Raw genomic sequence first — 27,959 nt, forward strand, 5'->3', positions numbered from 1 at the left:
GTTGATATTACTATTAATTTTTTTTTACTTATCAGTTATGTACTGTACATTACAGGTTTATGTTACATCTCATTTTAATAAATGATGTTTATTGCATTACTTTTTTGTTAAATAGCTGTGTTGATGACACAGGGTGCCCTCTGTATAATATAATATATTAATATAACTGCTTGTGGGAAAAGCTGTTGGTGATGAAAATTTATCAAATAAAATTTTCATTCCCACATGCTTATAGTTGTTTTTTGTCTGTGAAACAAAGAAAGATGTGTAGATGTTAATTCTATGAACTAACGTAGTGATAGTTTATTAAGTTACAATAACTACAATAGTTTAATGTAAGATTTTCTATCTATTTTTTTAACTGTAAAATTCTAACAACCACTGATTTAATATATATATTATTACATATTACATATTATTATTATTATTATTATTATTATTATTATTATTATTATTATTATCATTATTGTTGTTGTTATTATTATTATTATTGTTATTATTATTATTATTATTATTATTATTATTGTTATTGTTGTTATTATTATTATTGTTATTATTATTATTATTATTGTTGTTGTTATTATTATATTTTTTAACAGTGGAGCTTAAATACACAGCGAGTCATTTGGCTGAAGTGAGAAACTAGAAGATTTGTATGCTTATATCTTCTAAATGTGAATGTTGTCTCTAGCTCATAAATAAACTTAATTCTAACACACACACACGCACACACACACACGCACACGCACACACACAAAACATTTAATTCTGATTTCAGAGGGAAAAGCATTCCGTTTGATTTTCTCCAGAGTATGAAGTGGGTACATTCTAAAAAGCTTGAAATGAAAAACACTTAACCCAAAGTATACTTATGATGTGTTCCAGACAGCTAGGAATTAGTTTTTTCTCACCTCCTACATGGAAAAATGTGCAGTCCACACACTGTCAGCATGACATAATGTTTGTCATCAAGGGGATTCAAGAACCATCCTAACAGCAGTGCATGTACAAGAAACAGTCCAGTCTTTGACAGTACACACACTAGTGATCATGGCAGACTGGTCATTGGGAGCACCGGGAGGATAGCTGGTGGCCTGGAGAATGATAAATATACATTTATAATGTATTTTAACAGACATAAGATATTCGCATTAAATATTTTTTTAAGGTAGCAGGGAACTGGAACTAGTGCAAACAGGATTATGCCAATAACATAAATAAAATAACATACCAGGATGGACGGGGGGATACATCCCGCTCACTTTTAGAGACAGACTATTTAGAAACAGCTGATTAATAATTATATGAATGTAAACTTTTGCATCTCATTCAGCTGTCCCCCCACTTTTAAAATGTCGGCTATGCCCCTGGCTTCATGTCTTATCTCTCAGCTCTTACTGCAATTTTTACTGAAGTGAAAGAACAGCAGTACAGTTTATTAGACATCATCTGTTTATGCAGAGTTTGGTTTCAATTCTTGACTACTTTTATCTTTACATTAAAGCTTCAAAATACAACATAATACATATTTGCCTATATCTTTTGTTGAGTTTAATTAAAATTTTATCCACAACACAACTCGGGAGCAAAATAGGTTACTGTGATGATTTATTTTAGATAGCTCATTCACTCAATCTAAGTAAAATAAACCTCTCCACTACTTAAGTTTGAGATTTAACAAGGCATCTCAAGGCATCAGATGTGTAGATGAGTATACTTGCCCCTCCAAATTTCAAGGTTTTTGAGGATCCGTTCATATAAACTTCCCTTATCCACTTCACAAAGTGGAACACACTTCAGAATGGCAGAAAGGGTTCCCATGAGGCTTAATCCTTACGGAATTTCCTGACTTTGTATCTAAAAGTGAAGCGGAACGCAGCCCATCTGCACTCATCCACGATAGAGTGCACTTTGAAGTCTGTGTGGACACGACTATTTACTAGACAGAGTGGAATGTAGAGTACAGATGTAACAGGTATTAAATGTAGTTTGATGAATTAAAACATGTTTTTGTTTTGTTTTTCATACCCCATTCAGTGTAGCACAAATATGAATGTTTTAATCTTACTCTAAAGCTTTGTGAAATATAATAAATATAAGCTTGGTTATTTAATCCTAACTTGCAAATTGTAATTAACCTTTGCTTAATTGTGAATCTAAGTGTAAGATAGGAGTCATTTTAACCAGCCAGAATTCAAGCCTCTCAGTATAGAGCATAAGGGCTCAAATCCAAACTTAGCTACGGTGTTGTGCTAATAATTTGGCACATGTTTATCAAGTGGATTAGTGCAGTTATGACAAGTTTTTCTATTATTTATCCTAGATCATGTGTATTGATGTCATGTTTGGCAGGCTGAAAGGAGAGTTTAATTTTGGGAATCAAAAATATTGTGTGTAATCCAGAGCTATTGCGTTGGACAGTGTCCCATAGGAACAGTTCGGGTCTATTTTTGGCTCTGTGTGTGAAAGTTTCCACAAGAGAAAAGCAAATTTGCTCCGAAGTCACAAATGGTAACAGAAAGTATGTCCTTGATACTGTACATTGACCAATAAATCATTCTGAAGTAAAAATGAGTTATGGAGGAAAATCAATGACATCTCCAAAGGGTCTCTTAAGGATATATATGTAAGATCTCTGTACTTACAGAAAACAATAATGTCACTGTTTTGATGGGTTATCACTCTCTTATTTGTCTTTCTATTATTTCCATATAATAGCAGACAGGCTTGCATGATTCCTTATTATTGGATTGATCATTTAATTATACAAAGATAATCATCGGTAATCAAACTTAATTTAAAGCAATATTTTAATTAGTATCTTGTTTCCTTAGTTTTGCTGATGTGTTTTATTCAGGAGTGGCATGCAATTCCATGTATTATTCTTTTTAAATTCATCAGACATACTATGTACAGCAAACATACTTTAAAAGAAAAAGAATTGGTAACAATAATGTATAAACCATAAACTTATATTCATAGAGACTAGGGCTGCACAATATATCGATTCAGCATTGATATTGCAATAGTCACATCGCAGGATCTACAATGTCGAGCATTCAGGCATACAAAATTGTAATGTTGGTAACTTGAAGAAACTGTAATTGTATTTATGTACAAATACAATTAAGACTATACTGGGTCGTTTTATATTTTGTACTGTATACTGCTAGACTTCCATAAATCCATAAAATACTGTTTATTTAGTTTGTATCTTTTCTGTACTGTATTTATCAATGCTTGTGATTGGTTTACTATATTTTATGCAGATGCACTTACCTAAAAATTATCCCAATCAATCTAGCATGATGAATTCTTACCAGATTGAGCCATTTATATTATCTGGTAAAACTATACTCAATATCGCCATATGTATCGCAGAAAAAAATCATATTGCAATGTCATTATTTTTTTTAAATATCGTGCAGCCCTAACAGAGACATAATAATATGAGAGATTTCCTTTCTGTGTCATGCTAGTGTTCAGATATTTGAATTCTTGACTAATACCTAAGGTTAAAATAGTTTTGGATGTTTTATTAGTTTTAGTTTTTATTTCCTTTGGCTTTTTGTTTTCAAATTCAGGGGATGGGTGCCCTAAGCCCGCCGGTTCTGCGTACTGGTCCATACAGTTATTTTATATAATTTTCAGTTGATTTATATGTACGCAATACAGTGTCAGTTAGTTCTAGTTCTTTTTAAAGAACTCTCGTATTTATTTTTATTTCAGTTAACAAAAATTTTTTAAATTTTAGTTTTCAGTTTTTTTGTGCGTTTTCGTTAACTATAATAACCTTGCTATTACCTCTTTGCTCCGCTATTACATTTGTGATTACATTGGCTCAGATATATAAGTAATGTTTTAATACACTAAATATATACCAATATGTTGCGTTTTGAACTGTGGTATCAAGTAATTAGGCACAATAACAGCACTTTTAATCTCTCTGTCCATGCACTCTTCTCAAGAAAGTGCAACTGTATAGACAAAGCAGTGAGTTGCGTTGAGTTGAATTGGATGATTCATTTTGAGTATATATGAGTAATAACAGGCAAGATTCCACTCATTAATAATGTATGCCTTTCTCTGTTTCAATACAGTTACTCTTTCACTTACACTAAGATCTTTATTTTCATTACCTACAACTGACTGCCATAATTTCCACTATATTGGTTCTTTCATTCTGTCATTCATTTATCATTTATCAGTTTTTGCTTTCTTTGCTTGTGTGGCTATAATTTGTTCTACAAAGTCAAACCCTAACAGTCAAACTAAATAAAACTAAATAAATCTGTTGAACATGCAGATGTGCTGGTGCTATTTTTAATAGGATAACAGTTATCCATAAGAGATATGACTTCATTTAAACAATCTGATTTTACTGGTTAAATGCAGTTTAATTACATTTTACATACAGACACTATGTTTCAGAAATGTAATTGAATTAAGTTTCAGTTGTACACAAAGTATTTAAGTGCAAATATAATTTAATTTAATGTTATGTCCACTCAAATCGAATAATTTGACAGTCCTCGTAAATATTCGATTTTAAAATCATGCCTTAGGGCAAATGTCCTGGAGGGGTTTTAATACTGTAACATGCTGGGTTTTGTAGTTGAATTTAATTCAATTCATGTTTCTTAATATAGCACTTTTAAAATATAGATTGTGTCTATACACTGAAACTGTCAGTCCAGTTTTCAGAGTTGAAGTTCAGTTCAGAGTGGATTAAATTTCACTGCTTAAAGTCCAAGCACTGAAGAGCAAATCCATCGATGCGCAGCTCCACAAGTCCTAAAACAAGCTACCAAGTGACGACAGTGGTGGGGAACAAAACTTCTCCAATTGGCGAAAGTGAAGGAAAAAACATTGAGAGAAACCAGGCTCAGTTGGGCACGACCATTTCTCCTTTGGCCAAGCTTCTTGTGCAGAGCTGCAGGCTAGGCACCAGAAGTTGAAGAACACTGGACGTACATCGTGGAGAAGCTGCAGGTGTGAGTAGGTTACCGGCGAGTATTCAGGCTTGCCCATGGGATCGATGCGAAGACTCGTCTGTCACTGTGGTCTTTTAGGAATCAGACTCCTGCTCTCCGCTTCTCCATGACCACCCCAGCATCCTCTCAGAAGACAGCCTGGCCCGGGATTATGCACTGTGTGGAGGTTATTGAATATAGTTATTACAGAGGTTATTAAATACCGAGGTTATTGAAGGAAAATATGTGTTCCCTAATCTAAAGCATTAAACTTTTTTGTTTACTTTGACATGACATTGTATAATTAGGTTAAATTACTTGTCTCAAGCCTCCATCCTGCAAATTTTTTTTCCTTCTGTACAACAAACATCTCTGTGTGCTTTTTAAACTATTGGACATAAACTTACTCCCTGGCATGCTGTAACTCATGGCAGCCATATCAACTCCATTGATTTTTCTCTCTTTCTCTTTTCATCATGGCAGTTTCTCATGCACAGAGGGTTTTTTTTATCCGTTTCTTTTCTCCCCATGGATGTGCTGGCAAACTGCTGTTGATCTTTCACTCTACTCGAACTCATTGGGAGTGACCGAACAGGGAGCGAGACAGAAGGAGAGAGTGAAAACGAGTCAGAACGAGAGTATTCAGCAGACAGAGAGAGAGAGTGACATTGATTGGTGTGGCGTGCTGAGCACAGAAGCAGGCCAGGCCCATGTGAGTCATTTGCTGAGTGGCCCTTTGAACTCTATGGAGAAGCGCTGCTATGCGGTTTTAACTGGGTGTAGTGGAGCGAACCAAATGTCCAACTTATAGGCTAAAACAGCACGACTTTTGCATTGTCAAAAATAAAAGCAAAAGAAACAAGATTGTTTTTATCATGGCTCCCTGGAGTAAAAATATATTGCTCATAAAATGCTTTGTGTAGTGGTGTTTTCTTCTGTGTTTGGTTTAAATACATATTTAAGTTCATATTTTTTTGTTTATTTTTTGTAAAATCTCCTAAATGTAAAAAAAGGAGAGAAATGTAGCAGTTAATTATTGCTGTAAGCAAAAAGGGAAATTATAAAAATGAAATGGAAATGCAATATATATAGTTCAGTGTTTCCTCTGGGATTTTTTCTAGCTGTGGTGGCAGGCCTTTTACATAGATCTTCCAACTACCTATGGCGTTATTTAATAAATATTATAAATTATAAATATTTAATATTTATAAAATATCCCTGTGAACACATAATTACATACATAAACGTATGATGAATAAATATATGCATACATGTCATCGATGAGTGAATGTAATATATAAAAAGGCTAATTTAGACCAAACTTAAACAGTAATCACGGCTGCCACAAAAAAAGATACAGTTAGTAAGGCGAAATGATCAGCCCTCCTTTGAAATTTGTTTTCGTTATCAAACATTTCCCAAGTGCTGCTTAAAAGAAGAAATCTTCCTATTGTATGTTTTCTTTTGTATAAAATCTCATTTCTTTTAGTTTGGCTGGAATGAAAGCATTTTTTAATATTAAAAGGATTTTAGGGCCAATATTAATAGCATAGAAATAGAATATAAATTTTTATTTATAGTAATTTTCCTTAGAAATAGAACTTATTTTATTTGATTGGCATTGTTGTCCAACGACTTGCCTAATAATGAACCTTTGTTATCTAGTTAACCTGATTAACCTAATCAGTCTTTTTTTGTTGACTTTATTTAAGATGCTAGTACCTTGCAAATTAACTACTGAAATATTATGTGTGGCCATCTAGGCAAAGACTATTAGGTTTAAAGACAACAGGAGCAGGAGGACTGTCTCCTATAAACATCTTGAAACCACAGGAGTGTCTATATTCGGAACATTTTCAACCAAGCATATATTTCTATTCACCAAATACTCCCCGGCCTAAAACAGAGACTCGTATGGAAAAGCAGGACTCATCCAATAGTCTTCATTTCATCTCCATTTAATCTCTCTAAAAGAAACAATAAAGATATATCAGACACACAGGCTCTGTTGTCACTGGCCGATTTGCTACATTCAGAGACCTTGTAATAAATATGCTTGACATGAGTCGATAACCTTATGTCAGCTTTGAAAGTGCTCTAAATCAGTTTTTTCTTTCCCTTTCTCTCTACAGATCACGCCGGTTGACAGGTCATCATTTGCTCTAACCGGTGGCACGTCGCACCTCACCTTCACATCGTCCTGCTCCTCACGTACCTCCCTCCTTTCACGTCGGGGAAGCTAATTCGCCATCTGCTCACAATAGAAGGAGATGTGACCATGCCAGATCATAGTGTCTCCTTCTCATCCCTGACTTGAGGACGATCGGCCTGTTTTGTCCTGCCCTGATCGGTGACATGGGAGACTGGGTGTGTTTGAGCCCAGCTGAATTCTCCCAGCTGCAGCAGTACAGTGAGTGTGAGTATCTGAGTGCACACAAACCCTCTTTTCTGACCTCTGGATGAGGTGATTGCAATTGATTTTGGGAATAAGGATGGATGGTAGGTTTTATCAGGCCATTTAGTTGGTCCTTGGTCTTGCTTTTCGATAACTGTAGCGCTCATCTCCCCCATTTGAGCGGATGCTTTGCTCAATATATAATTCAGGAGGAAGCGTTTTGCCGTGACCCACTGGACTTTTAGGATGCACTGCTGGGAATGTAGGCTATATTGACGTAGAGCTCATCAATGTGTTGCTAGTTCTCTCTACATCAGTATTGATTAACAACGTTTAATGCAGTTATTGATGCAGACCACTTTCTAAGCTAAACAGGCATATGAATTTTTCAATAGCATATTAAAAAGTGATGGTCCTACTTGTCACTTTACTTATGTTTGAAAAGGAACTATGATATTACAGTTTAGAGGGGATACCGAGTGGTTTATTGATTTGATGGAGGAACGAATGTGAAACCGGATGCTAAAGTGGCATCGGATATTAATTTATTTATGTCAATGGCTTTCGGTAATTCTTTCTGGCTGATTTCTATTGTTGAACTGGCAGGGCTTCATCAGGGACCTGTACCATGGAACCATGAACCCATTAGCAGGCTTGCCAGTTAAGTTTGCACCAATTCTGGGTTAAGGTGACATGAAGGTGTACTCAGCTCAGCTGCTTCAAAATACCAATGCAATAAAGAGTGATTAAAGTCAAGCTGCGTTCATATTACCTAAAACTAGGGTTGTAGTGGATCGTGGTTGATCCTTGATTGGTCTGCATCACAACCCATGGTTCGGAACACATGTGACCCGCGGATTAATCCTAAATGTGTAACGATCGCAGAGAGATCACCTCTCGCGTCATTCAAATCCTATGTATGAAAGCATTTAGGCTTTTCTGTAAAATATAATAATGATGGAAGAAGACTTGGTAGGTTATTCAGGATGTGGTGGGTTTGTTAGAAGGCGTTGGTTATTCATTTGTATTTATGTAGTTGTGTCACAGATGTTTTCACACTGCTTAACTTTTTGGGGAAGCATTCCATCGATGCTGTGTTTACACTGCAAGATGGATTGGCAACAGGGGGTTTCACATTGCATGACTTTGGAATAGTAAGAATCGCAGACAATTTTGTCTCTGTCCGCAAACTGTCTCACAACTAAACACACGTGAGAAGTGACATGGAAACAGTGTGATATCTTGTAGTATATCTTTTGTTATTAACTTCATAATGAGAAAGAAGCCTTTAGTGGGGTAAACATTTTGCTTATTTTGCTCACCTTGCTTTGAAGGGAATTAACAATTTCTCCTCAACATTTTTCTTTTTGGACCTGGTTGTGATATTGCTCAGATGATACGTCAAACAGACACAGGTGCTCCTGCCAAATTTACACTCATTTTTCCTGCATTTCTTGGGTTCAAATAGACCGAAAAAAAGACCTTAACTTCTCCTTCAGCCTTCCACTTCCCTGCAGATACCCACACTAGTGGATGCTGCTCTCACATTGCCTGTAGGTAATCGCTGATGTTATTTTCAATCAGAACACATTTCACACAGCATGATTTTGAATTGCCGACAGCTCCAGATATTTCGCATGACAAATATCTGAGAGGTGTCGGCGACTCATCTGCGATTCTCTCAGGCCGTGTCTTTGATAGTTCACACTGTGTAATTGTTACTCACAATTTCTCAGAACCTGTCGGCGAGTCAAAATCGGGGCTAAAATCATGCAGTCTGAACTCTGCATTAAGTAACTCAAACAGAGTTGAAAGAACTTGAGAGTCATCAAATTATCACAGAATTTTTATTTTAGAATGGCTTCATGAGGGACCGCAATATAGTGGCTTCATGGTTAGCACATTAGCCTCACAGCAGGAAGGTCACTTATTCGAGGCTTTACTTTGTGGAGTTTGCACGTTCACCACTTGTTTGTGTGGATTTCGTGTGGTGCTCTGGTTTCCCCCAGTACAAAGACATGCAATATACAATAAGTGAATTGTATTAACTAAAACTGGCCATAGTGCACGAAGGGAAAATGCATGGGTGTTTCCCAGAACTGTGAGTTGTACTTTCAGTGCTTGGTTGCGGCAGGAAGGGCATTCTCTGGTAAAACATATGCAGAGTAATTGTCTCTGGCATATGTTTCACAGTGAAATTGGCTGTGGTGACCCCTGATAAAGCAGGCAATAAGCCAAAGGAAAGTGAGAGAATGAGTTTATAAGGATTCTTCTCAAGCTGCTCAGTTTAGTTTCTGTCTACTATATGAGACTTGGCTGTGTATGTATGAAGTTAGTCTCTGCTTAAAACACAGTGTACAAGTACTGATTTGAGTCTTTTGCATCATTATCTCCATAAACTGTATAAAATCACTTTTTTATAACAAAATCTCTTTTTGTAACAATTTTTGTCAATGCAGAAGATGGTTAAACATTGCTTTTAATCCACACCGAACCATGGGGCATGAGGCTTTAAAAGGTTTCAATATTTTCAAGAAGTTTATTTCTTAAGAATGTGTTCCTCACAGTCAACTGCCCCAGCTGAAATGTTTTTGTTTACTAGTCTACTGGCTTTATTTAATAGTTAATGTAAAATTATTCATTTAAACTATTTATAAATTGATGTTTAATTATTATTTTGTAAAACAATATAAAATAAAATACAAATTGTCAGACATTCTCGCAAATATATTTGTGGAAATGTCTGACAAAAATGAAGGACAAACAGTAACATAAACTTTTCATACTAACCTGTACAATACAGCCTCTTTTGTTGTGTGATTATCGGCACAGCCCGGCTAATATGAATTCCAAAGAGACCTTTGTGCCATTTTAAGAGGTTAACTGTAAAATTAGCATGAAATTTCCAAATGGAGCATTTATCTTTGCTTTGTGAGGTTAATTGGCTTGTATGATGCTGGTAATAAATCTAAATACTCATAAAGTCAGGATAATTACTTTTCTTTGGTTGGGGGCGACCCCTGGTAACAGATTTGATTAAAAACCATTGAAGAACTGTGAAGACTGAATAATCAGTCAGAAGTGCTCTCAGTCTGAACTCTGCCAGCATGCCTTATTTAAGGTATAATGCCTGTAAAAATAGCACATGCATTATGTGGAGTATATTCTGGGACACTGGACACATTTCCATTAAGAATTCAGTAGGTGTGAGATGAGGCATTAATCTTAAACTTAACTGCATCTAACAAATGAACTGCCAGGTCTATTTAGCAATAGCACAGCTTTCTATGGAAACTTGTTTCCTTCATGAAATAATAATACTTTTAAAAACAAAATTGATTGAAAATACAGGACTAGGTATTGATTCAGATGTCCTAATTTGATTTTGCTTCTCAAGCTCTCGGGTCAATTCTTTTCTCAACTCTTGATGCCACTAAGTTTATGCAGAAACTTCTTTCTCTACATCAAGAGTTTTTATTGTGAAATAAAGTTAGAATTGTAAGAACGTCCAAAGTGTAAGATGATACAGTCCGAGTACCTTTTAATTATCATCTTTAAAAATGTGATTGAATCAAAACAATGTCCCTTTAAGGCGAGTCATTTCAGTCAGCGGCCATTTTTGAAACGCCTCTCCGGCAGTATGCTGTGGCATTCTGTCTGTATGGGAAAACATAAAATTCTCCAAAACTGTTTGCCATGCTTACGATTACATAATTACATTACCTGGTTTCATACAGATTACAAAACCAGAATACTTTTGTTATTAAGTGCACTTGGGTCATTTAAAAGATTTCAGATTTCAGGCTTTATGTGGATGTATTTCTTACTGTATGTCTGTGAAGCAAGTATTCGCTGAGATTCCAGTGCATTTGTCGTAAAAGCACATGTCTGGTCCGAGCTTTTCACTGGAGAAATGTCAATCTATAACGATTGATGATTGGCTCCTGTACTAGTAGGCAGGGCTTCATTCACCATATTGACCGTTACACTTTTACCCATTCAAAACTTTTCGAATGGTCCATCTTGTGTATTCCATAGTCTTTAATCAAAATCAGTCCTCAATAGCCACGAATCAATTTGTTCTGTGTTCATATTCTAAATACTCATGAATTTCAAATAGTTAGGCTCCGTTTTAACATACCGAGTGCAAGTACCTTTGTGTGGAATATGAACACTTTAATATACAAATTGGTGCCTCTTCAATTTTTTACTGATGTTTCTTTACAGCTTGTTTTAAATCTACATTCACTTAATGGAATCAAAAATTGAGACCAGAATTTAACTCAATTGGAAATAGAGAAAGAAACAAAGTTGCAGTACAAAAAAAGACCAACATAAAAATAAGAGTTTAAAGGTTATAAGATTATATCCTAGCCTATATGTGACGAGGGTATGGATACGAGTTAGAACTCTTTGAATCAAAATAACCGACTACGCCACCCTGGGAGTGACCCAGGGAAATAACTCTATTAGAAAAAGACACACAGGTTCGTTTCCCCTCAAAAAGGCACAGAGGCGTGAGTAATTACAAAAAGTACAAAAATATTTATTTTAATGAAAATGTAAGGTTGTACTCATTTGTTAAAAAGCACATCAAAAACTCCCCCTTCATAAAAGGAAAATAAATAAACAAAAATCAAAAACACACAGGATTGAGGTTCCCACTGACTGGATACAAGCAGACTGACTTTACCCCAGCACACGCACACCACAGTGCACTCGAATTACACTATCAAGCACTCAGTGTCTCACAGCACACGGGAAAGAAGCACCACCACCAGTTGGAAGGACCAGTCATCCACCGAGGAGAAACCTCAATTCCTGAAATAAATCAAAATTAAAGTAAATAAACAGAAAATAACTAACATCAATAAAGGAGTCAATCAGGTTAACAAACCTACTCTATGATCTGGTTGAGACAGCTACAGCTGTGATTACAACATCTCATATACACACACACACTCTGAATCAAAACAATTGACTCTCAAAATAATAATAATAATAATAATAATAATAATAAAAAAAGAAATCTAAATAACAAAAACCAAATAAATGCTCTGCATAACTAAACGAAAAACAATTTCACTAAACAAAAAGCAGAGCACCAAAAATGTTAACGCAAATCAATACATCCTAAACAAACAAATAAATGAAGGGGAGCACAAAGCAGCACACGGGTCAAAATGGGCAGTCCCCTTTAAACAGCTGTGTTGGTGGCGTCTGTACGATAGCCAATGACACCGGCGTTAGTATTAGCAGCGTGGAATAACAGCAGTAGCACACGCCCAGACGACCTCCAATAACCACGGCAATAGCGAGGAACAAGGGCTAATAAAGTGATTTAGACATTGAGAGAAAAGGGATCAAGAGAGAACAAGGGAGAATCCTAAAGAGAGGCACAAACAAAACTCATTAATATGGTCCTTTAAAATGATAACACTAATCATAAGTGCCTCACTTACCAATGGGTGCACAAAGCGGATGCTTTGAGCACTTGTTGGTCAGGTATACAAATACAGCGAGGTGCAGGACTTAGTATCTCTACTGCATGAAAAACGCAGGTTAAATACTGCCAAATCCCATTACTCAGCCAATTAAAAACTATCACATACCTGCAACAATGAACAGTCGTCCAGCCACTCCAGCCCAGAAAAATGCCACAGCCACAATGCACTATAACAATGCCAAAAGTAACTTAACGTTGGCCCATTCAAGCAAATGAAAAATTATCAGAACGAACACAATGCCTCTACCTGTAGCTGCGAAGACGGACACCCAAACAAAGTGCGTCAGAGTCGGACGTGACGCATCCCAAGGGACAACCAATCAGGCTTTAAAAAAGGCGGTGCTACATGCCGATTGAGTGATGTCAATGTCAATCAGCTGCGCAGCACGAATGAAGTCAATGTCAATCAGCTGCGCAGCACCATCACATTTGGACTGACTCCAATATCAATATCAGCTGCACTACATCACATTCCACCCCCAATTTCTGCAACGTCGCCCCGACGGTGAACCAAACATACAATTGACCTAAGAGTCTAACTCCAAGGGCGGAAGAATGTACCAAACGAGTTACTCACTATACTGGACACAGTCCCTATACCTACAGCTCGTGGAAGGTGGTGCAAGTTAGAGTGCTGACCTGCTGTACTTCTCCCAGTTCTCCTTACCACGGTTTCTGCTGCTCTTACAGGGTCAGCGGGCACAACTTCCGGCTGCAAAGTCCCCACAGTTGCTGGACCCTCAAGTACCTCGTCTACAACCCGAGGGACAGGGGGAACAGCACCCTGTGACCTTGACCTTCCTCTAAGCTCTGGTGTCTCGGGAACTAGAACCAGCAAATCTCCATCACACTCCTCATCCAAAGGCTGCATGCACTCTCCCCTTGCAGGTTCAGGTAGACTAGGAGGCCGATCCTGACCAAGCTGGGCCTTCAGCAAGGATCTGTGAACATGTTTGGTTTTACTCAGATCTGCAACCGGGGCAATGGTATAAACTACCCCACTTTCAGTAGGCGCTTTTAGGATTTGGTAGACCACTGAGCTCCACAGGTCCTGGATTTTACATCTACCTCGCACCCCATGATCGCGAAGGTAAACCAGTTGACCCTCCTTCAGTGGTGCTTCCCTTACCTGGAGATCATGCCGGGCCTTCCGCCGGTCAGCGGCGGCACCCAATCTCTCACGAGCACCTTCAAAAGCGACTTGTAACCGATCTTGCTGTTCTACAATCCACCCATGAACACTGCCGGCTAACGGCTCTCTAACTCTACCTAAGAGGAAATCAATAGGAAGTCTAGGTTCTTGTCCAAACATTAAATAGTAAGGAGATTCCCCAGTTGACTGGTGAGGAGTAGTGTTGTACGCAAAGAGAACCTGAGGGAGACAGCATGGCCAATCACTCTTTTTAGAATATGGAAGGGAACGCAGAAGATCGTGTAACGTTCTATTAAAACGCTCACATTGGCCATTCCCAGCAGGGTGGTATGGAGTTGTATGTGACTTTACGACTCCATACAACCCACAAAGCTGCCGAATAAGAGTAGACTCAAAATTACGACCTTGGTCAGAGTGGATGCGACCTGGCACACCAAATTTACAAAACCACTCAGCCACAAGGACCTGGGCTACAGTCTCGGCTCGCTGGTCTCTAGTAGGTATAGCTAAGGTGTACTTCGTAAATATGTCAGTCATGACCAACACATTTTCGAGGCCAGACCTTGAGGGCTCCAACAAGGTGAAATCGAGAGCTAAAATCTCGTTAGGCCGAGAAGCCATAAGATGTCCCATGTAACTACTGGGAGCTGAGGGGGTGCCTTTAGCACACTGGCACCGCTCACACTCCTGGCACCAGCGTGCAATGTCAGCGAACATACCCGGCCAGTAACATCTCTGGCGAACCAGCTGGGAAGTACGCTCAACCCCCTGATGTCCATGCTGCTGATGCAGCTGGGTCAGGACCTCAGCTTTCATGAGGGCTGGTAGTAACACTTGGAGAACTTCCTCTCCGCCATCCGGGCGCAACACACGCCGATAGAGCACCCCTTCCATTTCAACCAGGCGGCCCCATTGGCGAAGCAAGATGACTGCCAAGCGAGAGAGTTTCTTACGCTCCTCCGAAGTGGGGAGCAACTTGCGCCTCCAAAACACCAACACCTCACCAATGACTGGGTCTGCTACCTGTCGAGCACCCATGTCACTGCCAGAGGGGCAGGGGAAGGCTGTTACCTGATTGACCTGGGTCACCAATCCATCTGGGGCTGTTTGCTGCAACACTACTGGAACAGCCACTCCTGGACACCGGTCTTGTACTTCTCCTGTACCTGAGAAGTTCTGCCGGGACAAAGCGTCTGCGTTACGATTGCTCCTACCCGATCTATACTTTATTTCAAAGTCAAATACGGACAATTGAGCAGCCCAACGATGCTCCATTGCACCTAACTTGGCAGAATTCAGGTAGCTAAGGGGGTTATTATCAGTGAAAACAATACATTTTTGGCCTAACAAATACTCCCTGAACTTTTCAGTCATGGACCACTTGAGTGCCAAAAACTCCAATTTCATTGAGCTATAATTAGATGGATTACGCTCAGTGGGCCTAAGACTGCGGCTGCCATACGCTATTGGACGCACCTTGCCCTGTTGTTCCTGTGAGAGGACTGCCCCCAAGCCTCCCTGACTGGCATCAATCTCTAAAATAAAAGGCAGAGAAAAATCAGCGTAAGCCAACACTGGAGCACTAGTTAACTTCATTTTTAACCCCTCAAAGCTACTCTGACATTCTGCAGACCAAGAAGCCGCAAAGTCATGGGCGTTGCCCTTTCGATGTTTTGGGTTTGCCAGTAGAGCCACCAGCCTATGGAGAGGGGCAGCCAACTTGGAAAACCCCTCCACAAAACGGCGGTAGTAGCTAGCAAATCCCAAAAACGAGCGCAATTCTGTAACACTGGCCGGGCAAGGCCAGTTGGCCACGGCCTCCACTTTACGTGGATCGGTGGAAACACCCTCAGATGAAATAACGTGACCCAAATAATGCACTTCCCTTTGAAAGAAAGCACACTTGGATAATTTGGCCTTTAACCCTTCCCTCTGCAGACGGCTTAGGACAACCTCCATCCGCACCAGATGTTCATCTATAGAAGAGGAAAAGACAACAATATCATCCAAATACAGGAGGAGGGATTGGCACTGTTGATCCCCAAACAACCGTTCCATCAATCGTTGGAAGGTGCTTGGGGCATTACACAGCCCAAACGCCATCCTATTCCACTCAAAAAGACCAAAAGGGGTACAGAAGGCAGTCTTAGGCTTATCCTTCTCAGTTACAGGCACCTGATTATACCCACTGGCTAGGTCCATGGTGGAAAACCAACAGGCCCCAGCCAGCGAGTCCAAAGTTTCCTCAATACGTGGTAGAGGGAATGCATCCTTTCTGGTCTTCGCATTCAAACGACGGTAGTCTACGCACATGCGCAGACCACCGTCCTTTTTCTTAACCAGAACAATGGGCGAGGCATAAGGACTGCAACTTTCTCTAATGACCTGGGTCTCTAACAGTTGGTTAATATGTGCCTTTACCACCTCATACTCAGACGGAGGGATGCGCCTGAACCGCTGCCGGACAGGGATATCGTCTAACAAGGGTATATCGTGAGATATCAGGTTTGTACAACCCAAATCACCATCGTGACTGGAAAACACTGGCAAATACTTAAACAGCAATGCCCTAACCTTACCTTGTTCTACTTCAGGCAGTATTGACAGGTCTAAGGTAGCTATTTGCTCCTGCACAGAGGGAGAAGGCTGTGCACTTACCTCAGCTGCAACCATGTTTACCTCTACGACCTCTGGGGGTAATGTAACCACATTAACCTTACTTACAACGCCCACAATAGTTCTGGCATACAACAGCACATCTATAGTGCCCACGTTAACTATAGGCACATAAACAGTACCACCATCCATCTTTAGGAGCGCAGGAGAGGCCAGCAAACCTGCAGGGAGACCTGAAATTGGAGGTTCAAACAGTACGGCATTACCCGAATACTGCACCGAACAAGTAGTGGCAACAAATTTTACAGTGCCACCTGGGATGCGGCACGCCCGACGTCCACGCACCCTGACTTGTCCCTCTGCATTTGTAACTGGCTGAACTTCAGCTTGGTGACAATTTTGTAAGGCCTGAATGATAAAACTGGGGGCCTGTGATACTGCCGGTAAATCAAAAAGGCCTGTACCATGCTGGCCGAATAACTCCTGGTAGCAGCGGCTTAAAACATTCATACCCACTACACCAGGTGTTTGTGCACACATGCCACCAGGAGGATCCTTAACAACCAGCACTCCACAGTCTGAAACTACTCGCCCACAAAGCTCTATGTCTAATTCCAAATAACCAATATAAGGAATTGAAAGACCATTTGCAGCTCGAAGCTGTAACCAATGACATGATCTAAGCTGTTCTTGACCCCAAAGCCCAAAATTAGTCATGAAACAACTTTCAGTAATGGTGGACACCATGGAGCCAGTGTCCACCAAACAAGGGACCTGAACCCCACCCATAGATACAACGAGCTTTGGACAAGTAGACATTAAACACGGCATAAAATCATTAGAGCCTACCCTTTTCCCAACCAAGTTATGGCCCTGTAACTTGGTGGGAACTAGTTTTCCGACGGCTGGCTGGAGGACGACTGTTCACGTCTTGTTACAGCAGAATCAATATAGGCTGATGGTGCACGGACTAGTATCCGCTCGCCATCACAATTTCTAGCGAAATGGCCTGGCTGACGACATCTCCTGCAAATAACAGGATTGACTTTATGTGGCGGCAATTTAGACGAACAATTCTGAAGCAGAGTCATACTTTGAGCCAATTGATTCAATTGCTGTTGCTGCTTCAGCAACATGTCCCGCAATTCAGTCATTTCAGACTTTGCCCCACTACTAACGCTCCGATTCCCCTGCACCCCATACTGAATACCGTACGCTGATGGAACAGACTGACTTCGGCCCCGCGCTCCCCCAGGCATGCCCTCTCTTTCCCACCGAAGTGCTTCACCACGTGCGTCAACCAATGTGGCAGTAGGTTGACGGCGCACAAACTGCTTAAGTTCACGACGAAGGGTGCAATCATTAACATTTTCCACAAACTGATCTCTCAGTAAAGTTTCTGCATTAGGCATGCCATGAGGTGACTGACCTTTAACCTTTTCCAGAAGGCTCATAAGGGCCAAGGAAAACTCCACCAGAGTCTCCCCCTCCTGCTGTCTTCTGGAAAAGAATGACTCCTGAAGAGCTACATAGGACTTAGTACAGCCATATAAATCGCGTAATACCTGAATCACTCGCTTTGGATCCTCCCTTTCACTCTGTGGCCTATAACGAATTTCCTCTCTTGCCTCTCCCTCCAGGTGATCAAACAAGAAAAATGCCTGATCAGCTGAAGACAAATGGCGAAGACGCATGCAAGCCTCTGCTTCTTCCACCCACTCATTGATGTCAACTCCTGACCGCCCACTGAATTTTGGACATCTACGGTCTCGAGGAACGAAAACAAATCGTTCGGTTGATGAGGGACCAGCATCAATGAGTGGAGGATCTGAAACAGGAATAGAAATGTTAGATGGTCCCGGCACTGCAGCTGGCACCTGCTCTTGCCGTAGTCGCTCATTATCAGCTTTTAATTGAGTTACCAACTCCCTTAACTCACGTAATTCGTCTTCCATCGCTACAACCACGAACTAAAACGTACACGTGAAAAAATTAACTTGTATTGACCCACCAGGGGGGACTGCCGCAATCCAGTTCCTACAGAAATGAAAAAAATACAACCCACGTCTCTGCACACAATAAGAGGGGAATCCTGCCGACTACGCCAGAATGTGACGAGGGTATGGATACGAGTTAGAACTCTTTGAATCAAAATAACCGACTACGCCACCCTGGGAGTGACCCAGGGAAATAACTCTATTAGAAAAAGACACACAGGTTCGTTTCCCCTCAAAAAGGCACAGAGGCGTGAGTAATTACAAAAAGTACAAAAATATTTATTTTAATGAAAATGTAAGGTTGTACTCATTTGTTAAAAAGCACATCAAAAACTCCCCCTTCATAAAAGGAAAATAAATAAACAAAAATCAAAAACACACAGGATTGAGGTTCCCACTGACTGGATACAAGCAGACTGACTTTACCCCAGCACACGCACACCACAGTGCACTCGAATTACACTATCAAGCACTCAGTGTCTCACAGCACACGGGAAAGAAGCACCACCACCAGTTGGAAGGACCAGTCATCCACCGAGGAGAAACCTCAATTCCTGAAATAAATCAAAATTAAAGTAAATAAACAGAAAATAACTAACATCAATAAAGGAGTCAATCAGGTTAACAAACCTACTCTATGATCTGGTTGAGACAGCTACAGCTGTGATTACAACATCTCATATACACACACACACTCTGAATCAAAACAATTGACTCTCAAAATAATAATAATAATAATAATAATAATAATAAAAAAAGAAATCTAAATAACAAAAACCAAATAAATGCTCTGCATAACTAAACGAAAAACAATTTCACTAAACAAAAAGCAGAGCACCAAAAATGTTAACGCAAATCAATACATCCTAAACAAACAAATAAATGAAGGGGAGCACAAAGCAGCACACGGGTCAAAATGGGCAGTCCCCTTTAAACAGCTGTGTTGGTGGCGTCTGTACGATAGCCAATGACACCGGCGTTAGTATTAGCAGCGTGGAATAACAGCAGTAGCACACGCCCAGACGACCTCCAATAACCACGGCAATAGCGAGGAACAAGGGCTAATAAAGTGATTTAGACATTGAGAGAAAAGGGATCAAGAGAGAACAAGGGAGAATCCTAAAGAGAGGCACAAACAAAACTCATTAATATGGTCCTTTAAAATGATAACACTAATCATAAGTGCCTCACTTACCAATGGGTGCACAAAGCGGATGCTTTGAGCACTTGTTGGTCAGGTATACAAATACAGCGAGGTGCAGGACTTAGTATCTCTACTGCATGAAAAACGCAGGTTAAATACTGCCAAATCCCATTACTCAGCCAATTAAAAACTATCACATACCTGCAACAATGAACAGTCGTCCAGCCACTCCAGCCCAGAAAAATGCCACAGCCACAATGCACTATAACAATGCCAAAAGTAACTTAACGTTGGCCCATTCAAGCAAATGAAAAATTATCAGAACGAACACAATGCCTCTACCTGTAGCTGCGAAGACGGACACCCAAACAAAGTGCGTCAGAGTCGGACGTGACGCATCCCAAGGGACAACCAATCAGGCTTTAAAAAAGGCGGTGCTACATGCCGATTGAGTGATGTCAATGTCAATCAGCTGCGCAGCACGAATGAAGTCAATGTCAATCAGCTGCGCAGCACCATCACATTTGGACTGACTCCAATATCAATATCAGCTGCACTACATCACATATATAACATATATATCCTATATAACAATTCTGACTTGTTTCAGTGGCAATTGTGAGGTAAGAGAAATAATACACTGTGTTAACCTGTGGCTAAACGAAACTCTAGAAAATCTAGAAAAACACATGAAAAAACATCTCTCGTACAAAATAGGCTGTCCTCAAGGGAAGTTCTTACCACTGAGCAATGTGTAAGCTTAGCTAGTTGCTAAGGACTTAGTTGTTTTGATCCAGTTGCATTAATAATCAATGGATTTTACTGTCATCTCTTCATAATGAGTTGCTAATTGAAACTCCAGTCACAATCATGAGAATAAGATCTTCCACTATTATAACACAGATCTGTTAGCAAGGAGATGTGTTCGAAACAAGCAGTAGACACTAGAGTTTTGGTGTCTCTCTTTAAATCATTAATACATCTTTTACATTTAATGAGTTTCTCAGTCAAGAAAACTAAGATTTTCTTTTTGACCTCTAAACTTTAACAGATTTTAATTGTCTGAGTGATAGTAAAAGTGTGATGTCAGTCTTTCCGAACACAGAAGTCACCACTGCACTTTATTCAGGGTTTTACCTGTTTATGGTATACTCATTTTGTTCAGATTAAGTAGTGGGTGCAGTTTGGTTTTCAATCACAAGTGTCTGTCAATCTGCCCAGTGCCTATAGCTATAGTGCTGTGAATGATTTGAAAAGTATTTTGGATGTTTGGATTAGTTACAAACAGTTACAAACCTGTTATTTTTTCTCTTTGAACATGGACGCTTTTTTGTACAATGGCAGTTCGTGTAGTGACAAATTTTCAACACAAAAAAAGTCATACAAGTAATATGTAAGACTTGTACATAAAATTTTAAGCATTTTAAAGTCATGTGTGGAAAAACAGAATACAATTCAGACCATTATTTGTGTTCAAAAATGTTAGTTTTGAATATTACTGAAATAAAAAAATAATAATGAAATAATGATTTTTTTATTATTATTTGTGTTTAACAAGACCGTACGTACATAGTAGTATACAATAGAAAATTACAGACTTAGTTTTCTTATTTTCCCTATATCCCCTCAAAATAAAAGAAATAAAATTTATGAATTAATATGAATGAATTATTATGAATATATATATTTATTTTTAATAAAAAATGTATATAATAAAAAAAAATATATATATATATATATATATATATATATATATATATATATATATATATATATATATATATATATATATATATATATATATATATATATATATATATATATATATATATATATATATATATATATAAAATAAATGAGTAAGTTTACAATAAGAGTAAAAAAAGAAAAGAAAAAGAAAAGTTCACGTTAAGGAGTCAATATTTCCTCTTGTTAGATATTTACTGTGTATTAGGGCTGATATCAACTGAACAGGGTAAGCCTTTGATATAGTCTAAAACAGAGTTGCAGGTCTTGTAAAAAGATTTGAGAGATCCTGCAAGTAAAGATCTTAACTTCTCAAGTTTTATGCAGCTAAAGATTTCTTGGATCCACATGTCATGTGATGGAGGAAGTACCTGTTTCCATTTTGATAAGAATGGCTCATCTAGCTAAAAGAGTAGAAGAAGCAATAACCTGGCGAGATGCAACAGTCAAGTCGACTCTCTCTGAAATAACAAAAAGGGCTGTCAAGGGGTTCGGGTCTAGATTTACTGTATGTTAGTAGCTTTATTAAGTGTATCAAAAACACTGGACCTGAAATTTGTCAACTGAGGGCAACTCCAGTACATATATGTTTTACACAGCAGATGCCCTTCCAGCTGCAACCCATCACTGGAAAATACCCATACACTCCATTCACACACATACACTACGGACAATTTAGCTTACCTAATTCACCTATAGTGCATATCTTTGGACTGTGGGGGAAACCGGAGCACCTGGAAGAAACCCACGCGAACATGGGGAAAACATGCAAACTCCACACAGAAATGTCAGCTCGAACTAGCCACCTTCTTGCTGTGAGGCAAGAGCGCTACCCACTGTAAATAGCCGATATTAGATGTTTCTGGCTCGTATCTATAACGATTCTTTTTTTTTTTTTATTTTAATTGAACATTTTTTGTTGAAGCTACATCAGATGGTGGCTTTTTAATTCATCCATGTTATTTTAATGTTATGTAGCATTTATTTAATTATATTTTGAAGTCATTTGCAATTTTAAAAATGTGACTTTTCACTGTGGTTTGTGTGATTATGTAATGTTAAAGTGATGTAAAGTGATGTTCTTATCAGTTATATTTGTGTAGTGGTCACAAACAGCATTTATTTATTGTTTGTTTGTTTGTTTGTCCATGAATTTTAGATGCTGGCATCATTTAAAATTTTCCTTCATTTTCTTTTCGGTTTAGTTCCTTAATTAATCTGGGGTCGCCACAGCGGAATGAACCGCCAACTTATCCAGCATATGTTTTTACGCAGCAGATGCCCTTCCAGCTGCAACCCATCACTGGGGAACATCCATACAGACTCGGTCACACACATACACTATGGACAGCCTACCCAATTCACCTCTACCGCATATCTTTGGACTTGTGGGGGAAACCCGGAAGAAACCCACACAAGGAGCACATGCAAACTCCAACTGACCCAGCCGAGGTTCGAACCAGAAACCTTCTTGCTGTGAGGCGATTGTGCTACCCACTGCGCCACTGTGCAGCCCTATTTAAAATTTTATGTAAATTAATTGTAATTAATTGTAAATTAAATTGATTGTTTTACCTTTTGAGATTTTTCTTCATTTTAATCTCCAAATAATATTTGAATAGTTTTATTTTCCTTTTTCTTGAACAATAAAAACTATGTGGAGGTGTCAGTATTTTATAACTATTAAATGCAGATTTTCTTAAAAATCCTACAAACATTAAAACCGACTGAGCATATGTGATGCAGTAATGTTAATAAAGATAGACAGTCAATGACACTGAAATTAATTCCATATTTGGGGAGATTATTATCTTCTATGAGGAAAGCACCTTGTCTTTCCCACAGACAGCAGTCAGAAGACAAGTCTTTAACAATCAATTTAAGGCTTAGAGAAAAATAAAAAGCCTGGGGCAGCAGGCTCATTTCTCCTGTCCTAATGCTAATAAGCTTTGGTGACATTTTGCTCAGCTATTATCCCTGCTTAATTAGCCTGTTTTGTCAGATTGCACCATACAGCTAATGTTTCCAATATTAGACAGCAAATGCAAGGTCCTTTTTCAAAATGTTATGGAGAACTATGCATGTAGCTTCAACTACATTTCATTTGGCTTTGCATTTACACTGTTTCAACCCATGAAACACACCCATTGTCTGTTTCAAGTGAATTTGCTAATGAAAGAGCCTCATAAAAATGACATACGGTAAGAAATTAGACATTATGACAGTAAAGCACCATTTAGCAAGCCAATAGCAAGCATATGGCGTTTGGTGTGTCTGGGGGAAATCCTGAATGCATTGTTAATTTGTTTTACAGATGATATATACTAGAAATGTAATTTATTTGCAATCAGACTCACCAAAATAATATCATAAAGTAATTATTTATAGATAAATGGACTGATAAATCCTTTCAGACTGGGAGACACAAAAAGTGCAGTAAATGTTGGTTGTTAAGTGACATTCAATACATTACCGTCTACATTTCTAGCTTTGACAAAAATCTAGCTTATTTGTCTTCGCTGCAAATGCATCAAGTGTATACCCTCAACTTGCAGAATCTAATTCCACTTGTATAGTCAGATAATTTGGATCATTTTCAGATTGCTCAGTATACTGTTGGTTGCTCAGTTTGTTGCTCGCAAAGTGATGCTGACACGTTGACTTATGATTTATGCCTTGTGACTCTCATCGCCATTTACAAATCACGACAACACCTTACATCAAATCGATCTTACCAAAATCTGGTAAAAGATTAAACTGTTTTTTGAACAAGTTTTTTAGACTCACTAAGGCTGCAATTTTTTGAGAAAATCCAGCAAAACAAGTAATATTGTGAAATATTATTGAAATTATTAATTAATTCATTTATTCATTTTCCTTCAGCCTAGTCCCTGATTTATCAGGGATCGTCACAGTGGAATGAACTGCTAACAATTCCAGCATATGTTTTACCCAGCAGATGCCCTTTTATCTGCAACCCAATACTGGGAAACACACATACACCCTCACATTCACACACACACACTCATACACTATGGCCAATTTTGTTTACCCACTTTCATATACCCCATGTCTTTGGACTGTGGGGGAAACCGGAGTACTCGGCGGATTTTTTAAGCAAACATGGGGAGAATATGCAAACTCACACAAAAATGTCAACTGACCTAGCCAGGACTCGAACCAGCAGCCTTTTTGCTGTGAGGCGACAGTGCTAATCACTAAACCACTGTGGCGCCCATTATTGACATTAATAATATAGACAGTTGAAGTCAGAATTATTAAACCCCCTGATTTATTTGCCCCCCTGTTTATTTTTTTTTCCCAATTTCTGTTTAACAGAGAAGATTTTTTCAACACATTTCTAAAGATAATAGTTTTAATAACTCATTTCTAATAACTGATTTATTTTATCCTTCATTTTTAAAACACTTCTATACAGCTTAAAGTGACATTTAAAGGCTTAACTAGGTTAATTAGGTTAACTAGGCGGGTTAGGGTAATTAGGCAAGTTATTGTATAAAGACGGTTTGTTCTGTAGACTATCTAAAAAAATAGAGCTTAAAGGGGCTAATAATTTTGACCTTAAAATGTTTTTTAAAAAATTAAAAACTCATTTTTTTCTAGCTAAAATAAAACAAATAAGACTTTCTCCAGAAGAAAAGGGGGTTTAATATTTCTGATTTCAACTGTATATACACACTAGATAATGCGCTAAAGAGAGTAAGACAAATCATCCACAAATTTACAAACATATCAGTATCTTAACCGGCTTTACAAGAGAGCGAGCCACCATAATATTAATACAAGAAATGGCACAGAGTGATCATCCTCTTTTTGATCTACTTCCTCCAACAAGAGGTGAAAAAACTGGTCGGTTCCTCAGGAAGCAAAGAAATCAAACACTAAATCAAACAAGGGCAAAACCATGTATTTGTTCCACCATTCTTTGGGCATTAGACTGTTTAATGAAAATAACATGGAGACTTAGAGACTTTTAATAAATTGCGTTTTTACCAATTTTGATCTTTAATGAGTGGTCGCTGGTTGTTTATTTCTGCAACTTTGTATTTAATTTTAATTTTATTTAGCTTTTTTGTATTTTGTTTTAATATAAACAGTAGATATACAGTAATTTCTGCAACAATTCAATCTTGGCATTGCTATGCGGAAAACAAACCTTAAACCTTAAGTGGAGGAATTAACGTTCGCGATTTCTATTTTTTTTTTACACCAGTCGTTATTCTAGTCGTAAGCATCCATTGATACTTCAGAATATATTCTAATTAAATTATGTGCTGACTAAGAAACTATTATTGTCAATTGGCAAATGTTGTTAAGCTTAATATTGTTTGTATTTTGAGATGAAAAGAAAGTTCAGAAGTCTAACTAGTCTTTTGTGACGTAATTGTTTAGACTGAAACTTTTATTCAAACATTTTAAATCAAACCTTAAATAAAAAAACACTTACTGACATTAAACCTTTAAAATGTAGCGTATGTTAATATTTCCATTTAAATAGAGAGCAATAAATAAATATACAAGCATACCATTTAAACGTTATTATTGTTTGAATTGATTTGGCATTAATAGGTTCATATGTGTAATCGTTTATTTATTTTATAAGATTCTTATCATTTAGATGATTTATTTGCAGAAATGACAGTAGATCAATATGAATATTCCATATTGTAACCCATTAAATTGGCGTGTGGCTAACATTTTACAATAAGGTTCCATTAGTTAATTTTAGTTAATTTAATTAAATGAACAACACTTGCACACCATTTATAAATTGTAGTTTTACATTTCCTAATGAATTATTAGTATTCAAATTTATGCTTATTATTTAAGAAATAAAGTTCATCCATGTGGTTGTCATTGCAGATTAAAGCCTTATAACTGTTGTATAAGACTGATGGCTTTATTGTACTAAAAAAAATGTTTATTCTAAATAGTTTATTAACTTTTTAAATAAAGGCTGACAGAAATGAAAATGGCTGAATGGATCATACACTAACCTGTGTGTTATTTAGGTAAAGGTGGCACCAAACAGTCAAAAACAGTGGCACAAAATTATGAACTGCTTTATTTTCATTAACTAATGTTAGCAAAGATGAATAAATACTGCATTTAATGTATTGTTCATTGTTTGTTCATGTAAGTGTACATAAACTACTGGAACCATATTGTGAAGTGTTATATGTATAATGTATGCATTTTTCAGTGCTTAGCATAACTGAATACACCCCATTTTGAAAAGGAATATTTTTATCCATTTCTCAGTGAATATAGGCAATGTATTTTGGTGCATTTAAACAAAACAGAAATATTAAACAAATATATTTATTAAAATTATATTTGAGTCACCAAACATATTAGAAATAGAAAGCCAATATAATTAAATTCAAGCAAAATATTGCAAAAAAAATTACAACCTACAAAATTGCAACTTTTTTTTTGTTCAAATTTTTTTGCTACACTTGATTTTTCCTCTTTTTAAAAAAAATTGTATTTAATATTTTCTATAACATAATTTTTTAGTTTTGGACTGTTATTGTAAGTTATTTTGTTAGATGAGCTCCAGATTTGGCTTCAGTACTGACTAATTTAATGTATCTGCACAAATATAATATTGTATAGCTTCCTATTAAAAATATGAATTTAAAAGATAGACTTGTGAGGGGTGTACAGTCCTTATATATGCTGAACACTGTATATATAAAATGTGTGTGTGTGCGTGCGTGCATCCGTGCGTGCGTCTGTGTGTGTATATACAATTATGTTCTGAAAATATGGATTGTTTGATATCATCTCAGTAATGAATATTTAACTTCACAAATTCAGAAAGTCAAGAATAAATTTGAAATGATCTCTTAGGCTGATCCACACTTACACAATATACTGTAAACAGTTGTACTGCTTACCCAATAATTTCCCTTGTAATGGTTTTCTCTCTTGCACAGATTCCTCCAAGAAGCTTAAAGATGTCCTGGAAGAATTTCACGGAAATGGTGTCCTCTCCAAGTACAACCCTGAGCAGGTATGTAATGACAGTGTGGGCCGGGCGTGATCTCACCTGATTAAATGATCTGTTTAGAGGCAGCGGAGCTTCTGGCTGTGACTTGACAGAACACCAATACAACCTGACTCAGGCCTCAAGTCATTACAGGAAATGCTTAGTCATCCCCGAAACCAAGTGGCCAGATATCGCCTGCTATTAGAGAAGGTCCTTGCTGACATCATAAAGCCCATGCATCACGTTGCCGTGACAACAAAGCCAGCAGGCAGCCGCATCTATAATTTGCTTTATGGAGTGTCACCATTATATTTCTCCTCTCTCCTCCGCACTGACATAAATAAGAGGCTGCTCGGGGTCTGGCGCCACAGGTTGTGACCCAGAGCCTCGGCTGAATCAATAGAGAATCAGCA

The 27,959-nt window shown here is 38.0% G+C and overlaps 1 protein-coding gene across 1 annotated transcript in view; it reads left to right on the plus strand.

Annotated features, from left to right (window-relative positions):
- The first annotated feature begins 7,286 nt into the window (after positions 1-7,286).
- The window catches only part of LOC130234898 (diacylglycerol kinase beta), a 174,646-nt gene continuing 153,973 nt past the window's right edge, over positions 7,287-27,959 (plus strand). Inside the window, exons 1-2 of the mRNA XM_056465230.1 lie at positions 7,287-7,389; positions 27,494-27,570. Of these exons, the coding sequence (XP_056321205.1) occupies positions 7,329-7,389; positions 27,494-27,570 (138 nt within the window). The 5' untranslated portion in view covers positions 7,287-7,328. The remainder of the gene's footprint in view (positions 7,390-27,493; positions 27,571-27,959) is intronic.

The sequence above is a fragment of the Danio aesculapii genome, chromosome 9 (genome assembly GCF_903798145.1).
Source record: "Danio aesculapii chromosome 9, fDanAes4.1, whole genome shotgun sequence".
NCBI classification, from domain to species: domain Eukaryota; kingdom Metazoa; phylum Chordata; class Actinopteri; order Cypriniformes; family Danionidae; genus Danio; species Danio aesculapii.